At 52.0% G+C, this 19539-nt stretch overlaps 1 protein-coding gene across 1 annotated transcript in view; it reads right to left on the bottom strand.

The window, feature by feature from the left end:
* si (sucrase-isomaltase) overlaps positions 1-19539 on the bottom strand; it is a 257508-nt gene that overhangs the window by 143307 nt on the left and 94662 nt on the right. Inside the window, exons 16-19 of the mRNA XM_072474450.1 lie at positions 16594-16711; positions 10905-11076; positions 10293-10409; positions 2703-2857 (exon numbers count right to left, since the gene is read on the bottom strand). Of these exons, the coding sequence (XP_072330551.1) occupies positions 2703-2857; positions 10293-10409; positions 10905-11076; positions 16594-16711 (562 nt within the window). The remainder of the gene's footprint in view (positions 1-2702; positions 2858-10292; positions 10410-10904; positions 11077-16593; positions 16712-19539) is intronic.

Raw genomic sequence — 19539 nt, 5'->3', positions numbered from 1 at the left:
AGGTTTCAGTCAAGACTTTAAATGTAGCGAGGTGACTAGATTTAAGGAGGGAGTTCCAGAGAGTGGTAAAATTTATGAAGACTCTGTCACATGTAGTAGAAAGGAAATGGGGAGGAACACGAGATAGAATAATACTGGAAGAGTGGAAGAAATTAGGCAGTGAAAGGAATTTGAGGAGTCAAAAATGTCGGGGCGTGACTGTAAGGTGACTTGATGATGAGCAGATTTGAAAATCAATGCACCAAGGGACACGTCACAGGAGGAGGGGTAGAAGGATGGCTGTAGGTGGAAGGAACCAAAGTGAATAGAATTTTATGTGGGAAGGGAGCAAAGTGAATTTGTGAGAGTTGGGAGTGGCAGAGAGGGAGGCAATAGAAAAGGTTGAATCTAGAGGTGAAAAATGCATGGTTGACAGTTTGACCAGCAGTGTCATTGAGATAGATGCAGAGCTGAGGATATTTCAGAAGTGAAAGCAGACAGTCGTGCTGTGAACTCAGTGTGGAGTTTGAAGATGTGTTCAGGGATAAACAAGTCACTTAAGTTGCACACCGTCAAACTGGGCTAAGGTAGGCATTCCAGGGCAGGGTTGGGATCACAGTCGAGGGTCCAGAGTGGTGATGACTACGGAGGGACAAATTGAACAATTTTGCTGATGCTAAGTTGTTGGCTATGCTGTCCCAGTAACACAGTGATGTCCATGGAAACGAGGCAGATGATAGAAAAGTAAACATGAGAACCATCAGTGTCCACGTGATGTTTTACTGACATGAAAGTAGTTTGAAAGCACCAGGAATGAAATCTTTGGGGCAAACAGGACATAACTGCCACAAATGGGAGCCTAACCAGAAGGTGTGTTGGTGGCATTAAGAGAGATAGTAATGAGTCCTTTACAAGTGACTAGCGTACAAGAATGATGTAAAAAGGATGGTGTAATCTATTGTGGCAAAAATTGCAGAGAAGTTGAATAAGAGGGCAGAGGTAAAGGCACTTGAATGCCAAGAATGTTGTTGACTTTGATAAGTTCTGTGCAGAGTATGGAAGCTGGTTTGCAAGAACATTAGCACAATTAAATACCAATGACTTATTTCATAATGGGAAGTTAGACAGAGGTGGTATTTAGAAAGGACAAAGGGCAAGCTATTTAAGCAGCGGGACTGTTACAGTAGTTCTAAAGGTGAGGTTAAGATTCCTGTCTGGCGGTGGATAAAGATCCATGCCATGTGGGCAATTACAATGCCTGCAACCTAGTTGGGGTGGTTCCCTCCTATTGGGCAGCATGTGGCCAGCGGAAGGACCTGTCAGCTGCAAGAGCAGCCCACACGGGAATACACCATCTGTCCTTTAAACTGACCACCTTTCTCCCTTGCCTCACCTAATTTTCCTCCAGGGCTCCAGCTATGATCCTGCTCCTAGGCCCTACTGCAGTATTGGCAGTGCCGAGCACTCCCGATGGCAGTGCTGGGATGGAGAGCAAGCAGCCGATGATTGTTTGAAACTCTCAGGGGTGGCACATCTGCCTGACAGTACTGAGGAGTCACCGCACAACTAATAAATTCAGCCACATTTCAATAGCGTATTAGGATATGGCCATCTCCATAGCAGGAATAAGTAATTGCAGATCACGTTTGCTCACTGGAAACTGGATTGATTCTGCTCAGAATTGTTTGTGATGCCTAACGACCACGCGTGAAAGATATTTATTTGCGATATCTTACTATCTACAAGATACACTGCAGGAATTCAACAAGATACTTTCCAAACCAAAGACCGCTACCATCTAGAAGGGCAAGGGAAGCAGACACATGGGAACACCACGACCTGGAAGTTCCCTTCCAAGTCACTCACCACCCTGACTTGGAAATATATTGTCGTTCCTTCACTGTCGCTGGGTCAAAATTCTGCAACACCCTCCCTAACAGCACTGTGGGTGTACCTACACCACAACAAGGCAGCTCACACCACCTACTCTGGGGTAATTAGGGATAAGGAATAAATGCTGGCCTAGCCAACGATGGCCACATCCCGTAAACAAGTACAAAAAAGTAATCTTCAGATGATTAGAAAGCATGTTATAATGACAGACTGCACAGATCTCATCCATACATGCCCTGTTCATAAACATTACCCTGAACAGTTAATTTGTAATTTGTTTGGTTCCCATTTTATTGCAGTGCATCAAAATTTAAAGGTCATTTTCTGCACCTTGAAACCCACATACCGTGCAATACTTTTCATCTAACAGCTGAGAAAGGTAACTTCTTCCCAGATTTCTGACAATTCCATCTTAGACTGCTCACACTAATGTTTGCAATATTAGCCCAAAGTGATTTCCTGTGGGGATGATTTGGTCCTTCACCCATAGCATCCCAAGATGACATGGTTCAGATCACATGGGTGTCATACAATATTTGCAGTGAAAACCAGACCAACTGGAAAATCAACCTCATGAGCAACGCATTCGGCAAAATTTACTTAGATTGGATTTCATCTTTCATCTTTTCACTCCTTAAATTAATTTCAACAGAAATCATTCATTTGAACTCAAACTGCTCAAGCAGAAAGAATGCGATAAGGTGCGCTGACAATTTTGTTGCACAAAAATTCAATGTCAGTTCAGTGAATTAATTTCATTTGTATGAGTTGATAATATGTTAATATGGCTTTGCTAATTAACTGAATACATGATTTTCTGAAAAACTTACTCATGAAGCAGCGGTCGGACTACAGTGTCGCCATAGACATTAGCCCTGTGAAACAGTGTGTAAAGGTAAGGAAGCAATGTGTAACGAATATTCAGGTAATGTTTGGAACTGTTCACCAAAAGGGAGTTTTCGCCGTAAGAAGCAGGATCTTGATGCTAAAAAAAAAGGAAGAATTTGTTACCAGAATGCCATTACGTTCCCAGTTCATGTTATAACCGGATGGGAAGATCCCAGAATGGAACCTTGGCTCATAACTTTTACTTTTTTCAATAAAACATGGAGGAACAGAGTCTCAGGACTGCTCATTTGTTTTAGCAACAAGGAAGAAACATTTATTAAACATGAAAAATTGGCTTATAATACAATTCTTCCTTACTCCCCCCACTTAGCTTCACAAATTGAATATTTAAAGATGAACATGGATTACAATGTACATCTTAAGCTACAATAGTCTCATTGACACAAACAGTCCCTTTTAAGCACTCAAGATGATTGAAGTCCGCACTCCGCTCTGAAGCCATGTTATTGGCCGGGATTCTCCGGCAGCATGATTCTCCGTTATGCCGGCGCCCGGGGGTTTCCCGACAGCATGGGACTGCCCCACAATGGGAAACCCCATTGACCGGCCGGCTTAACGGAGAATCCCGCTGGTCTGTCGGGGCAGAAATGTGGCCCGGTGGGGAGGAGAATCCCGGCCATTGTCTGTGGCCTTTTCCTCAGAATCGCCCCAATTGATTTATCATATGAATTTCCAAATTTCACTCCCAATTTTAAACAAAGCCTCTGTTCCACTTTCAACAGCAAATCCATTCCAGGATTTTGCACCTTCCCTTTTAGGCTTTCTTTGTCTCACAGTCTTCTCCAAAAACTCTGAGATCCAGTCACTGATCTCTATACTTATTTCAACTCACATTCCATACTTTAGTAAAATCTCACAAACCGGAAAATCACTTCAGGGCGGGATTCTCCGCAATCGGCGCGATGTCTACCGACCGCCGGCAAAAACGGCGCGAATCAGTCCGGCATCGCGCCGCCCCAAAGGTGCGGAATTCTCCGCATCTTGAGGGGCCGAGCCCTCACCTTGAGGAGCTGGCGGGGCCAACAGGCGCGGCACGATTCCCACCACCGCCGAATATGCAGTGCCGGAGAATTCGGCAACCGGCGGGGGCGAGATTCACTCCAGCCCCCGGCGATTCTCCACCATGGCGGAGGCGGAAGAGACTCCCTCCACTGCGCATGCGCGGGAATGCCGTTAGCGGCCGCTGACGCTCCCGCGCATGCGCCACCCGGAGATGTAATTTCCGCACCAGCTGGCGGGGCACCAAAGGCCTTTTCCGTCAGCTGGCGGGGCGGAAATTCGTCCAGCGCGGGCCTAGCCCCTTAAGGTTGGGGCTCGGCCCCCAAAGATGCGGAGCATTCCGCACCTTTGGGACGGCGCGAGGCCCGAGTGATTTGCGCCGTTTTGGGCGCCAGTCGGCGGACATCGTGCCGTTTCTGGAGAATTTTGCCCCTGGTCGCTGCCTGCGGGAGCGCAGTGGAGGGAGTCTCTTCCTCCTCCGCCATGGTGGAGACCGTGGCGAAGGCGGAAGGGAAAGAGTGCCCCCACGGCACAGGCCCGGCTGCGGATCGGTGGGCCCCGATCGAGGGCCAGGTCACCGTGGGGGCACCCCCCGGGGCCAGATCACCCCGCGCCCCCCCCAGGACCCCGGAGCCCGCCCGTGCCGCCTTGTCCCGCCGGTAAGGTAGGTGGTTTAATCTACGCCGGCGGGACGTCGGCCCATGCGGGCCGGAGAATCGTGGGGGGGGGCTCCGCCAACCGGCGCGGCGCGATTCCCGCTCCCGCCGAATATCCGGTGCCGGAGAATTCTGCAACCGGCGGCGGCGGGATTCACGCCAGCCCCCGGCGATTCTCCGACCCGGCGGGGGGGTCGGAGAATCTCGCCCCAGGTGTGGACGGCGCCGGCGGGTTGGGTAGGCCGCTCGGCAATCGCCGCTTGCCCGTTACAAACGGGGAGCGGCGATTCTCCCAGCTGCCAGCCGTGATTCTCGCCGCACCGGTCTGAGGGGTGTAGCACAATCAATTACTCACGAGACGAAAAGAGATGAAGTCAATCGAAGGCTTTATTACGCAGACTTGTTCCCCAGCAGCTCAGTTACAGAATGCGGCTGCTGGGAGAACCCGGGTTCTTATACTCTGCCTTACTGGGTGGAGCCAGCAGGCGGCAGATCCAATCAGGACTCAGTGTCTGTCTACCAATAGCCTCTCGGCATCACAGGTACCGTACTACCCCTAATACATACCACCACATTCACCCCTTGTTAAAAAAGAACCCAGCGGGGTGGTGGGCTGCATGGTGGTAGAGGTTTACAAAGCTGGTACTGGAATTATATTAACACAGTGATATGCATCGATCTCAACGGTGAACTATTTACACTGCTGCTTTACTGAGCTATTGAATTATTTACAGGTTTTGCTTTGTCACGCGGATTCCACGAGTCGAGTGGGTGCCCTGGTCGTCCTTGTCGATCGTCTCAGCCCCGGTGGTGGTGCAGGTGCTGGCTCGGGCACTGTCGTCTCTGGGAGCATCGCGCTGTTTGTTCCTGTTTCACTACTCCTGGGCGGGCACGGGAGGAGGACCGATCCACCCGGGAAGGGAGGCCGGTGGGAGGGAGGGGGTGATTTGTGTTGGGGGTGTGTGTGTGGTTCCGGCGGGCGCCAGGTCCCGCAGGGAGACCGTGTCCTGTCGGCCGGCGGGGTCTGCCACGTAGGCGTATTGGGGGTTTGCATGGAGAAGATGAACCCTCTCGACCAACGGGTCCGATTTGTGCGCCCGCACATGCTTTCGGAGCAGGATGGGTCCTGGGGCTGCCAGCCAGGTCGGAAGTGACGTTCCGGAGGAGGACTTCCTAGGAAAGACAAGGAGGCGCTCGTGAGGCGTTTGATTAGTTGTGGTACAGAGCAGCGACCGGATGGAGTGGAGGGCATCCGGGAGGACTTCCTGCCAACGGGAAACTGGGAGTCTTCTGGACCGTAGGGCCAGTAGGACGGTCTTCCAGACCGTACCGTTCTCCCTCTCTACCTGACCGTTTCCCCGGGGGTTGTAACTGGTCGTCCTGCTTGAGGCAATGCCCTTGCTGAGCAGGAATTGACGCAGTTCGTCGCTCATGAAGGAGGACCCCCTATCGCTATGGATGTATGTGGGGAAACCGAACAGTGTAAAGATGGTGTAGAGGGCTTTAATGACCGTGGCAGCGGTCATGTCGGGGCAGGGGATGGCGAAAGGGAAACGGGAGTATTCGTCCACCACGTTTAGGAAGTACGTGTTGCGGTCGGTGGAGGGGAGGGGGCCTTTGAAATCCAGACTAAGGCGCTCAAAGGGTCGGGAAGCCTTTATCAGGTGCGCTCTATCTGGCCAGAAAAAGTGCGGTTAGCACTCTGCGCAGATTTGGCAGTTTCTGGTGGCTGTTCGGACCTCAACAGAGTAGGGGAGGTTGCGGGTCTTCACAAAGTGGTAGAACCGAGTGACCCCCGGGTGGCAGAGGTCCTCGTGGAGGGCTTGGAGGCAGTCTACTTGTGCGTTGGCACATGTGTCGCGGGATAGGGCATCGGACGGCTCGTTCAGCTTTCCGGGACGGTACAAGATCTCATAGTTATAGGTGGAGAGCTCGATCCTCCACCTCAAGATCTTGTTGTTCTTGATTTTGCCCCGCTGTGCATTATCGAACATAAAGGCTACCGACCGTTGGTCAGTGAGGAGAGTGAATCTCCTGCCGGCCAGGTAATGCCTCCAATGTCGCACAGCTTCCACTATGGCTTGGGCTTCCTTTTCCACTGAGGAGTGGCGGATTTCTGAAGCGCGGAGGGTCCGGGAGAAAAAGGCCACGGGTCTGCCCGCTTGGTTGAGAGTGGCTGCCAGAGATACGTCGGATGCGTCGCTCTCGACTTGGAAGGGGAGAGACTCGTCGATGGCGCGCATCGTGGCCTTTGTGATATCCGCATTGATGCGGCTGAAGGCCTGGCAAGCCTCTGTCGACAGGCGGAAGGTAGTGGACTGAATTAACGGGTGGGCCTTGTCCGCGTAGTGGGGGACCCACTGGGCGTAATAAGAGAAGAAGCCCAGGCAGCGTTTCAGGGCTTTGGAGCAGGGGGGGAGGGGGAACTCCATCAGGGGGCGCATGCGTTCAGGGTCGGGGCCTATCACTCCATTACGCACCACGTAGCCAAGGATGGCTAGACGGTCGGTGCTAAACACGCATTTTTCCTCGTTATAGGTGAGGTTCAGTGCGTTAGCGGTCTGGAGGAATTTGCGGAGGTTGGCGTCGTGGTCCTGCTGGTCATGGCCACAGATGGTTACATTGTCGAGGTATGGGAACGTGGCCCACAAACCGTGCTGGCAAACCATTCGGTCCATCTCCCGTTGGAAGATCGAGACTCCGTTAGTGACGCCAAATGGGACCCTTAAAAAGTGGTAGAACCGCCCATCTGCCTCGAAGCCCGTGTACTTGCAGTCGTTCGGGCGGATGGGGAGCTGATGGTATGCGGACTTAAGGTCCACGGTGGAAAAGACCTTGTATTGTGCAATCCGATTGACCATGTCGGATATGCGGGGGAGAGGGTACGCATCTAGCTGCGTGTACCTATTGATGGTTTGACTATAGTCTACGACCATCCTCTGCTTCTCCCCGGTCTTTACAACTACCACCTGGGCTCTCCAGGGTCTATTGCTGGCTTGGATTAGGCCTTCCTTCAGCAGCCGCTGGACTTCAGACCGGATAAACGTTCGGTCCTGGGCACTGCACCGTCTGCTCCTAGTGGCGACGGGTTTGCAATCCAGGGTGAGGTTCGCAAACAAGGAAGGCGGTTCAACCTTGAGGGTCGCGAGGCTGCAGATAGTGAGTGGGGGTATAGGGCCGCCGAATTGGAACGTTAAGCTCTGGAGGTTACATTGGAAATCTAACCCTAGGAGAGTGGGAGTGCAGAGGTGGGGGGAGGACATAAAGCCGATATTTCTTAAACTCTCTCCCTTGCACTGTTAGGTTCGCGATGCAGAACCCTTTAATTTCTACGGAATGGGATCCCGCTGCCAGGAAAATCTTTTGGGTACTCGGATGGATTGAAAGAAAACAGCGTCTTACCATATCCGGATGGATAAAACTTTCCGTGCTCCCAGAGTCGATCAGGCATGGCGTCTCGTACCCATTAACCAGCACCGTCATTGTTGCCGTTTGGAGCGTCTGGGGCCGCGACTGATCCAGGGTCACTGAAGCCAGTCGTGGTTGCTGCATCGGGGCGTTTTCTTCAGACCCCGTGAAGCCGTCCATGCTGGGGTCCTTGGCTATCAGCCAGGCTGGCGGCGTCCATCGATCGCACGCGGTCTGGGGCAGACAAAATGGCCACGCCCATGGATCGCACGTGTCCAGACGGTCACAATATGGCGGCGACCATCCTCCCCGCGTGGAGTCCGGTTCCCAAAATGGCGGCGCCCATTGGCCGCACATGGATCGTTGGGGGGCTTGAGTCTGCTGTCCCCGTTCTCCCCCGGAGATTAGGCGACCCCCCGGGACTGGCACACCGCCGAATAGTGCCCCTTCTTGCCGCAACATTTACAGATGGTCGAGCGGGCCTGGCAGCGCTGCCGGGGGTGTTTCGACTGCCCGCAAAAATAGCAGCGGGGCCCCCCCGGGTGGTCTGGTGCTCTGGCCCACAGGCTTGCAGGAGGATGGGGGGTGCCGGGGAGTCGGTCGCAGCGGGGGTCCACGGAGCCCAAGGGGCTGCCACGCGGTCGGGGCCGTAAGCGTGGGCATTTTGTGAGGCCACATCGAGGGAGACCACAAGGGCCCGTGCCTCCGTGAGCCCTAGTGAGTCTCTCTCCAGCAGTCGCTGGCAGATTTGGGATGAGGTCATACCTGCCACAAAGTCATCCCTGATTAGGAGCTCCGTATGTTCATTTGCTGTCACCGATGGGCAGTTGCAGTTCCTTCCCAATATTAGCAGCGCGCTGTAGAACCCGTCCAGCGATTCTCCGGGGATTTGCAGTCTCATCGCGAGTTGGTGGCATGCGTAGACTTGGTTTACGGGCCAAATGTAGACTCCTTTCAGCATGGTGAGCGTCGTCGGGAAATCCTCCGCGTCTTCGATGAGCGTGTAGATCTCCGGGCTCACCCTGAAATGCAGGACCTGCATTTCCTGGTCTTCTGTGATCCGGCCGGGGGCCGTTTGGAAGTATCCCTCGAAGCACGTTAGCCAGTGTTTAAATACGGCCGCTGAGTTTGCTGCATGGGGGCTGATTCGCAGACTCTCCGGGGCGATCTGGAGCTCCATAGTCTTTTTAAGTCTGCTTAATAAATTGTAGCACAATCAATTACTCACGAGACGAGAAGAGATGAAGTCAATCGAAGGCTTTATTAAGCAGACTAGTTCCCCAGCAGCTCAGTTACAGAATGCGGCTGCTGGGAGAACCCGGGTTCTTATACTCCGCCTTACTGGGTGGAGCCAGCAGGCGGCAGATCCAATCAGGACCCAGTGTCTGTCTACCAATAGCCTCTCGGCATCACATATACCGTACTACCCCTAATACATACCACGACAGGGGGGGTGGGAGAATCGTGTGCGGGTGCTGGGGCGGCGGGGCGGGACTCGCACGGCGCCCCGGCGATTCTCCCTCCCGGCATGGGGGTGGAGAATTCTGCCCTTCATTTCTCCAATTTCCTTAAGTAGCTGCTCATTACACCATGGTATTGGGCGTCCTGGTAACATAGTGGTTAGCACAGTTGCTTCACAGCACCAGGCACCCAGAATTGATTCGCAGGTTGGGTCACTGCCTGTGCGGAGTCTGCACGTTATCCCTGTGTCTGCGTGGGTTTCCTCCGGGTGCACCGGTTTCCTCCCCCAAGTGGCAAAAGACGTGCTTGTAAGGTGAATTGGACGTTCTGAATTCTCCCTCAATGTACCCGAACAGGCACCGGAGTGTGGCGACTAGGTGATTTTCACAGTAACATCATTGCAGTGTTAACGTAAGCCTACTTGTGACAATAAAGATTATTATTGGTGTTTCTTATAGAAAAACTGAGAGATATGCTCCCTTTCGAGTCTTCTGAACCAACTGCTTCTAGCAAAGCATGCGAGAGCTGCCTTTTCACTCTCTACACATCTCCGACTGCTCTAAAATTACCTAAACTAAACATAAAAGCATTTTACCTCACAAGGACCTCCAGTTGCTAAGCAGCGGCCACATGCTTATGCCTTTTATTTATTTTTCATACAGTGGCCATCATTTAAGCACGATAGTAACATAGTTGGAACTTAACCACCCCCACACATCCAAACACCTTTGTCCAGCATGAATCTAACTTTAGGTTTTACCCCTTCAGCCACAGAAACATTAAATTAAACCCAATTAAAACTGTTCATTATTTCTAATGTTTACCAATACAAATATAAATACTTTAAAACTATTTTTGCTTTCCCAACCATTGTAAATTAAATCCATCCATACGCCGCATCAATTAATGAGTCAACAGATTTTTTTTTATGATTTGCATTTTCTCCGAGTGCAATTAAATACACATTGTCAACTGATGAGAACTCACTTTATATCCCTCAGCATTGTGGTTCCGAGAAAATGGATAAAAGGCTCCAACCTGCATCCATCTCCTACAAAGTTCTTCAGGTGAGTCATCAAAGAAACCACAAATGTCTGCTCCTATCTGTCAAAAGGAAGCATAATTGTGACTTTACTAGTTCATCAAATGGTTGTGGTTGTTCAGCTCCTCTCGGCAGTTAAGTTCGACTCCACACAACAAATCTTTGTTTTGAATGGCATCTCTTGCAATCTTAATATGCCAAATGTTACACAAAAAAGGTTGGTCATGAAAAAGTTTATCCTGGGCAGCACGGTGGCGCAGTGGTTAGCACTGCTGCCTCACGCCGCCGAGGTCCCAGGTTCGATCCCAGCTCTGGGTCACTGTTCGTGTGGAGTTTGCACATCTCCCCGTGTTGGTGTGAGTTTCACTCCCACAGCCCAAAGATGGGCAGGGTAGGTGGATTGGCCATGTTAAATTGCTACTGTATTGGAAAAATGAATTGGGAACTCTAAATTTAAAAAAAATTAATAAATAAAAAGATTTGTCCAGGTGATAAGATGAATGCTATTTCTACAGTTTTTACTGTCAACTTGGATATATATTCTTAAATCAACTTACATATGGAAAACCAAAGAGACTAAACTCTAGCATTCCAGGAATTGCCCACTTGATGTCATTCCAATTTGCAGCATTGTCTCCCAGCCAGTGTCCCGTGTATTTTCCTGACCCAGCAAAAGTTGATCGAGAAAGAATAATACTTCGATTTCCAGGGAACACGCTGTTAATTACTCTGCGGAAAAAGAGAAATTAAATTAGATAAATATTTATTTTTAATACAAAATGTATTGCTCCTTTGCTCTGCACCAAATCCATTTTGAGGAACTATCTAAAGCCAACCTCTATGATTATTTTTCTTTTCACTCTGCCAGTAATTTCTGCAGTGAATGATGGCTTTTTAAAATACACAAAGGAAGTAATAGTAGTACATTTGGAAAATCATAATCTAAGCAAGCCGAGTCAGCATGGCTTCATGAAAGAGAAATCGTATCTGACTAATTTTAAAGAGTTTTTGAGGTATTCTCAACCATGGTGGACAGAGGGGAACCAATAGATGTGTTTTATTTGGACGTCCAAGAGGCATTCGACAAGGTACCTCATAAAATGTTGTCATAAGGTAAGAGCCCATGGTGTTGGAGGTAGCACATTGGCATGGATAGAGAATTAGCTAATGGACAGAAAACTGAGCGTGGTTAAGGGGTTCTTTTTCAGGTTGGCGATCTGTAACCAATGGGGTTCCAAAGAGATCAGTGCTGGGTCTGCAGCTGTTTACAATATATATTAATGACTTGGAGGAAGGAAGCGAATGTACTATAGCTAAATTTGTAGACGATACAAAAATAAGTGGAAAGGCAAGTTGCAAGAGGGATGCATATATTTTGCAAAGAGATATTGATAGGTTAAGTAAGTGGGCAAAGGTTGCCAAATGGAGTATAATGAGGGAAATTGTGAACGTATTCATTTTGGAAGGGAGAACAAAAGAACAGAGTATTATTTAAATCAAGAAAAACTTTAGAAAGCTGCAACACAAAGGGACTTAGGGGAGCTTGTGCACAAAACACAAAACGCTAGCCTACAGGTGCAACAGGTAATCAGGAAGGCTAATAGAATGTTGCCGCTTATTTCAAAGGGGTTGGAGTATAAGAGTCGGGAAGTCTTGCTGCAATGGTACAAGGTACTGGTGAGACCACATCTGGAGTACTGTGAGCAGTTTTGATCTCCTTATTTAAGGAAAGATATTATTTCATTGGAGGCGGATCAAAGAAGGTTCACTAGGGTGATCCTGGTATGGAGGGATTGTCTTATGAGCAATGTCAAACAGGTTGGGACTCTAATCATTGGAATGTAAAGTGCAGCACGGTGGCGCAATGGTTAACTCTGCTGCCTCACGGCGCCGAGGTCCCAGGTTCGATCCCGGCTCTGGATCGCTGTCCATGTGGAGTTTGCACATTCTCCCCGTGTTTGCGTGGTCTTGCTCCCACAACCCAAAGATGTGCAGGGTAGGTGGATTGGCCACGCTAAATTGCCCCTTAATTCTAAAAAATTAATTGAGTCCCCTAAATTGTTTTTTTTTTAAATCATTGGAATGTAGAAGAATGAGAAGTTATCTCATTGAGACATCTTAAGGTTCTTAAGGAGCTTGACAGGGTAAATGTTGAGAGGATGTTTCCCCTAATGGGAGAGTCTAGGACCAGAGGCAGTCTCAGAATAAAGGATGCCGATTTACGACTCAGATGAGGAGGAATTTCTTCTCTCAGAGGGTTGAGAGTTTTTGGAATTCCTTGCCACAGAGAGCTGTGGAGGCAGAGTCCTTGTGCATATTTAATGCTGAGATAGATAGATTCCTGATGACTTAGTGAATCAAGGGTTAGGGGGAAAGGGCAGGAAAACAGATGCGAGGAATGTGAGATCAGACATGATCCTATTGAATGGCGGAACAGGCTCGGGGCGCCGAATATCCTACTCCTGGTCCTATTTCCTATGGTCTTATGGGGCGACATTCTCCGACCCCCCGCCGGGTCGGAGAATCACCGGGGGCTGGTGTGAATCCCGCCCTCGCCGGTTGCCGAAGTCTCCGGCACCAGAGATTCAGCGGGGGCGGGAATTGCGCCGCGCCGGTTGGCGGGCCCCCCCGCTCGATTCTCTGGCCCGGATGGGCCGAAGTCCCGCCGATAAATTGCCTGTCCCGCCGGCGTAAATTAAATCACCTACCTTACCGGCGGGACAAGGCGGCGCGGGTGGGCTCCGGGGTCCTGGGGGGGGCGTGGGGCGATGTGATCCCGGGGGGTGCCCCCACAGTGGCCTGGCCCGCGATCGGGGCCCACCGATCCGCGGGCGGGCCTGTGCCGTGGGGGCACTCTTTCCCTTCTGCCTCCGCCACGGTCTCCACCATGGCAGAGGCGGAAGAGACTCCCTCCACTGCGCATGCGTGGGAAACTGTCAGCAGCCGCTGACGCTCCCACTCATGCGCCGCCCCGAGATTTCATTTCCGCGCCAGCTGGCGGGGCACCAAAGGCCTTTTCCGCCAGCTGGCGGGGCGGAAATTCCTCCGGCGCGTGCCTAGCCCCTCAATGTTGGGGCTCGGCCCCCAAAGATGCGGAGCATTCCGCACCTTTGGGGCGGCGCGATGCCCGTCTGATTGGCGCCGTTTTGGGCGGCAGTCGGCGGACATCGCGCAGTTTCCGGAGAATTGCGCCCATGATCTCCAAAAGTGCATAAGTTAGGGCAGAATTTCAGATAATACATAGTTAGCAATTTAAAGTTCCCAACTGAAAAAGAGTAGCAGTTGAAAAGCACAACCTGCTTAATTACAATACCTCTATGTTCCAGCTTCTTTCATGTTGTTAAAAAAAAGATTATGGGCGTGATTCTCCACCCCCACGCCGAAGTGGCCGCGCCGTCGTGAACGCCGTCAAGGTTCACGACGGCACGGAACGGCCCCGGTCCCGACCGATTCAGGCCCTGACAATGGGACAGTATCGGGGCCGCGTCATCTACCCGCGCCAAGCCTTGTCGCCCGCGTAAAAGCGGCGCCGAATGGATGACACGGCTGGCGCCGCAGAACGGACGTCATCCGCGAATGCGCGGGTTGGCTGGCACCAACCCACGCATGCGTGGTTGCCGTCCTGTCCAAATCTTCCCCGCAAGAATATGGGGGACGGATCTTGCTGGGTCGCGGAAGGAAGGAGGTCCTCCTTCAGAGAGGACGGCCCAACGATCGGTGGGCACCAATCGCGGGCCACCCCACATTCAAGGTGAAGCCCGGTGCAGGGTCCCCCTCGCCCCCCCCACAGGCCGCCCCCCCAGCGTTCACGCACCGCCCACGACTGTAGCGACCAGGGGCGTCATTCTTCGAACTCCCCGCCGGGTCGGAGAATGGCCATAGGCCGCCGTGAATCCCGCCCCCGCCCCCGCCGAAGTCTCTGGTACCGGAGATTAGGCGGGGGCGGGAATCGGGCCGCGTCGTTTGGCGGGACCCCCCGCTGGATTCTCCGGCCCGGATGGGCCGAAGTCCCGCCCAGAAATTGCCTGTCCCGCCGGCGTAAATCAAAGCTGGTATTTACCGGCGGGACCAGGCGGCGTGGGCAGGCTCCGGGGTCCTGGGGGGGGGCGCGGGGCGATCTGACCCCGGGGGTGCCCCCACGGTGGCCTGGCCCGCGATCGGGGCCCACCGATCCGCGGGCGGGCCTGTGCCGTAGGGGCACTCTTTCCCTTCCGCCTCCGCTACGGCCTCCACCATGGCAGAGGCGGAAGAGACTCTCCCCACTGCGCATGCGCGGGAAACTGACAGCGGCCGCTGACGCTCCCGCGCATGCGCCGGGAAACTGTCAGCAGCCGCTGACGCTCCCGCGCATGCGCCGCATTTCCGCGCCAGCTGGCGGGGCAACAAACGCCATTTCCGCCAGCTGGCGGGGCGGAAATCCCTCCGGCGTCGGCCTAGCCCCTCAATGTTGGGGCTAGGCCGCCAAAGATGCGGAGCATTCCGCACCTTTGGGCCGGCGCGATGCCCGTCTGATTGGCGCCGTGTTTGGACAGCGCGTCGTTGGGGGAGAATTGCGCCCCAGGTGTGGACGGCGCCGGGGGGAACCCGCCGTTTTGGCCTGGCCGCTCGGCCCATCCGGGCCTCAGAATAGAGGGGGTGCCGGAGAATCACCATTTTGGGTGTCTCCAGCGATTCTCCGGCCTGCGGCCCGCGAAACCCGACCGGCCTGTTCCCGCCGCTTGGGAGAATCGCGGGAAGGCGTCGGACCGGCGTCCCCAGAAATTTTGGCGGCCCAGGCGATTCTCCCAACCGGCGTGGGAGTGGAGAATCGCGCCCAAGCTGTCCTGAATTGGCTAAATTACTTTTAAATATAGCACAATGTATACATGTAATACAGGTACCCATACTGTACAGGATGTATGTACTGTTTATGAAAAGTCAAACAACGGAGAGGTTTGCAAGATATTCGTGCATAACATCCCATTAGGAAATGAAAATTACTTAAGAGGTGACAACAGTATATGGTAGCAGTAATGGGCAACACAGTGGTTAGCACTACTGCCTCATTCACCAGGAACCGGGTTCAATTCTAGCCTTGGGTAACTGTCTGTGTGGAGTTTGCATTTTCTTGCCCTGTCTGTGTGGATTTCCTCCGGCTGCTCTGGTTTCTTCCCACAGTCCAAAGATGTGCAGGTTAGGTGGATTGGACATGCTAAATTGCCCCTTAATATCTAGGGATGCAGGGTGGCATGTGGCACAGTGGTTAGCACTGGAACTGCAGCGCAGAGGACACAGGTTCGAATCCTGGCCCTGGGTCACTGTCCGTGTGGAGTTTGCACATTCTCCCCATGTCTGCGTGGGTTTCACCCCCACAACCCAAAGATGTGCAGGTTAGGTAGATTGGCCATGCTAAATTGCCCCTTAATTGGAAAAAAAAAAATAATTGGGTACACTAAATTAAAAAGAAATCTATCCAGGGTGTACAGGTTAGGTTATGGGGTTACGGGGATATGGTAGGGTGGACAAGGAATGGGTAGAGTGCTTTCGGAGGGTTGGTGATGATTTAATGTGTCGAAAGGCCTCCTTCTGCACTGTAGGGATTCTAGGAGTATATGCATTAATTTTCAAAAGGGAAAAGGCTCAATATTTGAAAAAGCAATGAAATGAGAAATGTATGGGAGAAATATTTGGGTGACAAGCATCTTTAGAGAATTGTACAAAGCATCATAGATCAAATGGCTTTCTTATGTGCTGTTGAATTTTATGCTTCTATGATCCATTTGGCTATTGTAACCACATGATGTCCTTGGAAGAAAGATCCGACTTTTCAATCACTACCAGCGCCTTTTTCTCTCAAATAGTGTATCCCCAGTTAAGGTAACTATGAAATTATGTAGTTAATGATATATTCTTATCAGAATTCAGACACATGCCAAAGCAGATACTAAACCAGACACATCCAATGCAGGATGCTAACGTTATGAATGGAGCAGTAATGTGAGTAAATTTGCATGGGGCCAGATTTTTAACATGCTGCTTGCCTATAAAATTGGAATCTTTCTCTTTTCCAGCCCGGCTAGATCCAGCTCAGCAGAGAAATCAGCCCGTCGTCAAGTTCTAGTTAATTTGGAACCTCTCCACTGACACACTACCCACCCCCCACCTCACCAACCCAAAATCCAGAAAATCCCCGTATCAAGCACACAGTTGGTCCTGAGCTTCCCAGATACGGGATCCGATACCTGTACTCCTACATTTAATACTTACTGTTCAGTAGCAAGAACCATTGAGTGTCCATAAAGACTATGGAGATCATAATGCATTCCTCCAGTCTGTTTAGCATCCATGCAAAGGGTTTTAGAGTACATCAGTTTATCAAGAATCCCTTCAAAAGAAAATAGTATGTTATATAGATGCTGATTTCCAAAGCTTTAAAGATTGTACATACAACTTTGGCACATGCTTTCCCGAAACTTTGCTGTGGCAAAAGTTTTAAAAATTATTGTGCAACTTCCGTTGTGCTCACGGATTTTGACTCATAGGCTTATTTTTGATTGTGGCAGCAAAGATTTTCCCTGTAACTTATAACCTCTCGCCTTCAAGTCTTAAACTAAATCCCAGGTGACAATGCAGAAAAATAATTACACAGTCCCCACCTCATTTGTTCCATTGGCCATAATGCAAACTAACAAGCAAAATAGAACACGGTAGAAAAACCAACAGATTTTTAAAATGAAAAAGGATGTTGGGTGAAATTTTACGGTCCCTCCTGCCAAAGTCAATGGATTTTTGAATGGTTTCTTGCAATTTAGGACTCCTCCCACACCACGACAGGCCTGCAAAATTCCACCCATTGACTTGCTCAGAGAAAACTGCTTAAAAGCTTCTTTTGTCATGGATGCAAAGCCCCAGAGTTAACAAGAAAATGCACAAGTGTGGAAGAAATGGGGCGAGATACTCCGACCCCCCGCCGGGACGGAGAACTCGCCGGGGGCTGGCGTGAATCCCGCTCCCGCCGGTTGCCGAATTCTCCGGCACCAGCGATTTGGCGGGGGCGGGAATCGCGCCACGCCGGTTGGCGGGCACCCCCCCGCGATTCTCCGGCCCGGATGGGCCGAGGTCCCGCAGCTAAAATGCCTGTCCCGCCGGCGTAGATTAAACCACCTACCTTACCGGCGGGACAATGCGGTGCGGGCGGGCTCCGGGCCCGGGGGATGCCCCACGGTGGCCTGGCCCGCGATCGGGGTCCACCGATCCGCGGGCGGGCCTGTGCCGTGGGGGCACTCTTTTCCTTCCACCTTCGCCACGGTCTCCACCATGGCGGAGGCAGAAGAGACTCCCTCCACTGCGCATGCGCGGGAATGCCGTCAGCGGCCACTAACGCTCCCGCGCATGCGCCGCCCGTAGATGTCATTTCCGCGCCAGCTGGCGGGGCACCAAAGGCCTTTTCCGCCAGCTGGCGGGGCGGAAATTCGTCCGGCGCGGGCCTAGCCCCTTAAGGTTGGGGCTCGGCCCCCAAAGATGCGGAGCATTCCGCACCTTTGGGGCGGTGAGATGCCCGACTGATTTGCGCTGTTTTCGGCGCCAGTCGGCGGATATCGCGCCGATACCGGAGAATTTCGCCCATGTTGTCGTAAATTCAATGTAAGAGGTGAGAAAACGCAATCACAGGGTAAGTTTAAATTATGTTTGTACCTGTGTGAGGAAGAGGTCCAGTTTCCAATATTTGGCGGCAATGTTCCCTTCAACCATTTTCCCAGTAGTGACTTCATTCTTAGCACCACAGCAGTCAAATCATAATAAGTCATTTTGTAAACTGACATTTCCTGAAGACAGGGGTTCCCAAACCATGAGACATGACCCCACTGGGACATAAACCTTAGTGCCACAAGCTCCAAGGCCATAAAGATGGCTGTGGAGTGGATAATCTGGGAAGAAAATCCTGCAAGCACATTTGATTTTTCTTTGTGGCTCGAGTTTCACTGGGCGAGAAGGGGACTTAGCAGACTTGTCTATATCATGCCCATATGTCCCATTAGGTACAATCTATAGGATGACATGTTCACAAAACGGCTGTAACTTTCAAGTTCCCCAACGTAGGATTTGGGTGTGTACTCTCATAAGTACACAGGTAAGGTTTGCGGGGCAATTGCCCAGAAGTACAAACATCCCCTTGGCAATTGCCCTGTGCTGGGAAACATCTGGGGCGGAATTCTTCCCCCCACGCCGGGTGGGAGAATTGCGGGGGCACCGCGCGTGTCCCGCCACCCCGCCCCGACGCCCGCACGCGATTCTCCCACACCCCCCAAACCGGCGCGGCGAGAATCACGGCTGGCCGCTGGGAGAATCGCCACTCACCGTTTGCAACGGGCGAGCGCCGATTCTCCGACCCAGATGGGCCGAGCGGCCTGCCCAATACGACGGGTTCCCGCCGGCGCCGTCCACACCTGGTCGCTGCCGGCGGGAACAGCACGGGAACGCAGGGGGGCGGCCTGTGGGTGGGAAGGGTTCATACACCGGGGGGGCCTAAAATGGGGTCTGGCCCGCGATCGGTCCCCACCAATCGGCGCGCCGGCCTCTCTGAAGGAGGACCTCCTTTCCTCCGCTGCCCCGCAAGATCCATCTGACATCTTCTTGCGGGGCGGCCTCGGGGAGGACGGCAACCATGCATGCGCGGGTGACATCATTTACGCGGCGCCAAGGCTCGGCGCGTGTAAATGACGTGACGCCGCTCCTAGCCCCCCAGGGGCGGGAGAATAGGGGGCTGGGAGCGGGCTCCAACGCCGGAGTGAAACAGTTTTCACTCTGGCGTCGGGACTTAGTCTCCCGAGGGGAGAATTGGGCCCCTAATATTGTGATTTAAATCACAAACTTCGATGGTTCCACCTTATCCCCCGTAACTCCATTTTACCTTTTGGACACTAAGGGGTAATTTAGCACTAAGGGGTAATTTAGCACTAAGGGGTAATTTAGCATTGCCAATTCACCTAACCTGCATACCTTTGGACTGTGGGAGGAAACCGGAGCACCCGAAGGAAGCCCACGCAGACATGTGGAGAACGTGCAAACTCCACAAATACAGTCACCCGAGGCCGGAATTGAATCCGGGTCCCTGGAGCTGTGAGGCAGCAGTGCTAACCACTGTGTCATCGTAAAGTCGCCATAGTTGCAGATGCCATGGGCTTGATTCTCTGTGCCCCCACGCCGTCGTAA

Source organism: Scyliorhinus torazame, chromosome 14 (assembly GCF_047496885.1).
Source record: "Scyliorhinus torazame isolate Kashiwa2021f chromosome 14, sScyTor2.1, whole genome shotgun sequence".
NCBI lineage: Eukaryota > Metazoa > Chordata > Chondrichthyes > Carcharhiniformes > Scyliorhinidae > Scyliorhinus > Scyliorhinus torazame.
This window is presented reverse-complemented; position numbering and strand designations above follow the sequence as displayed.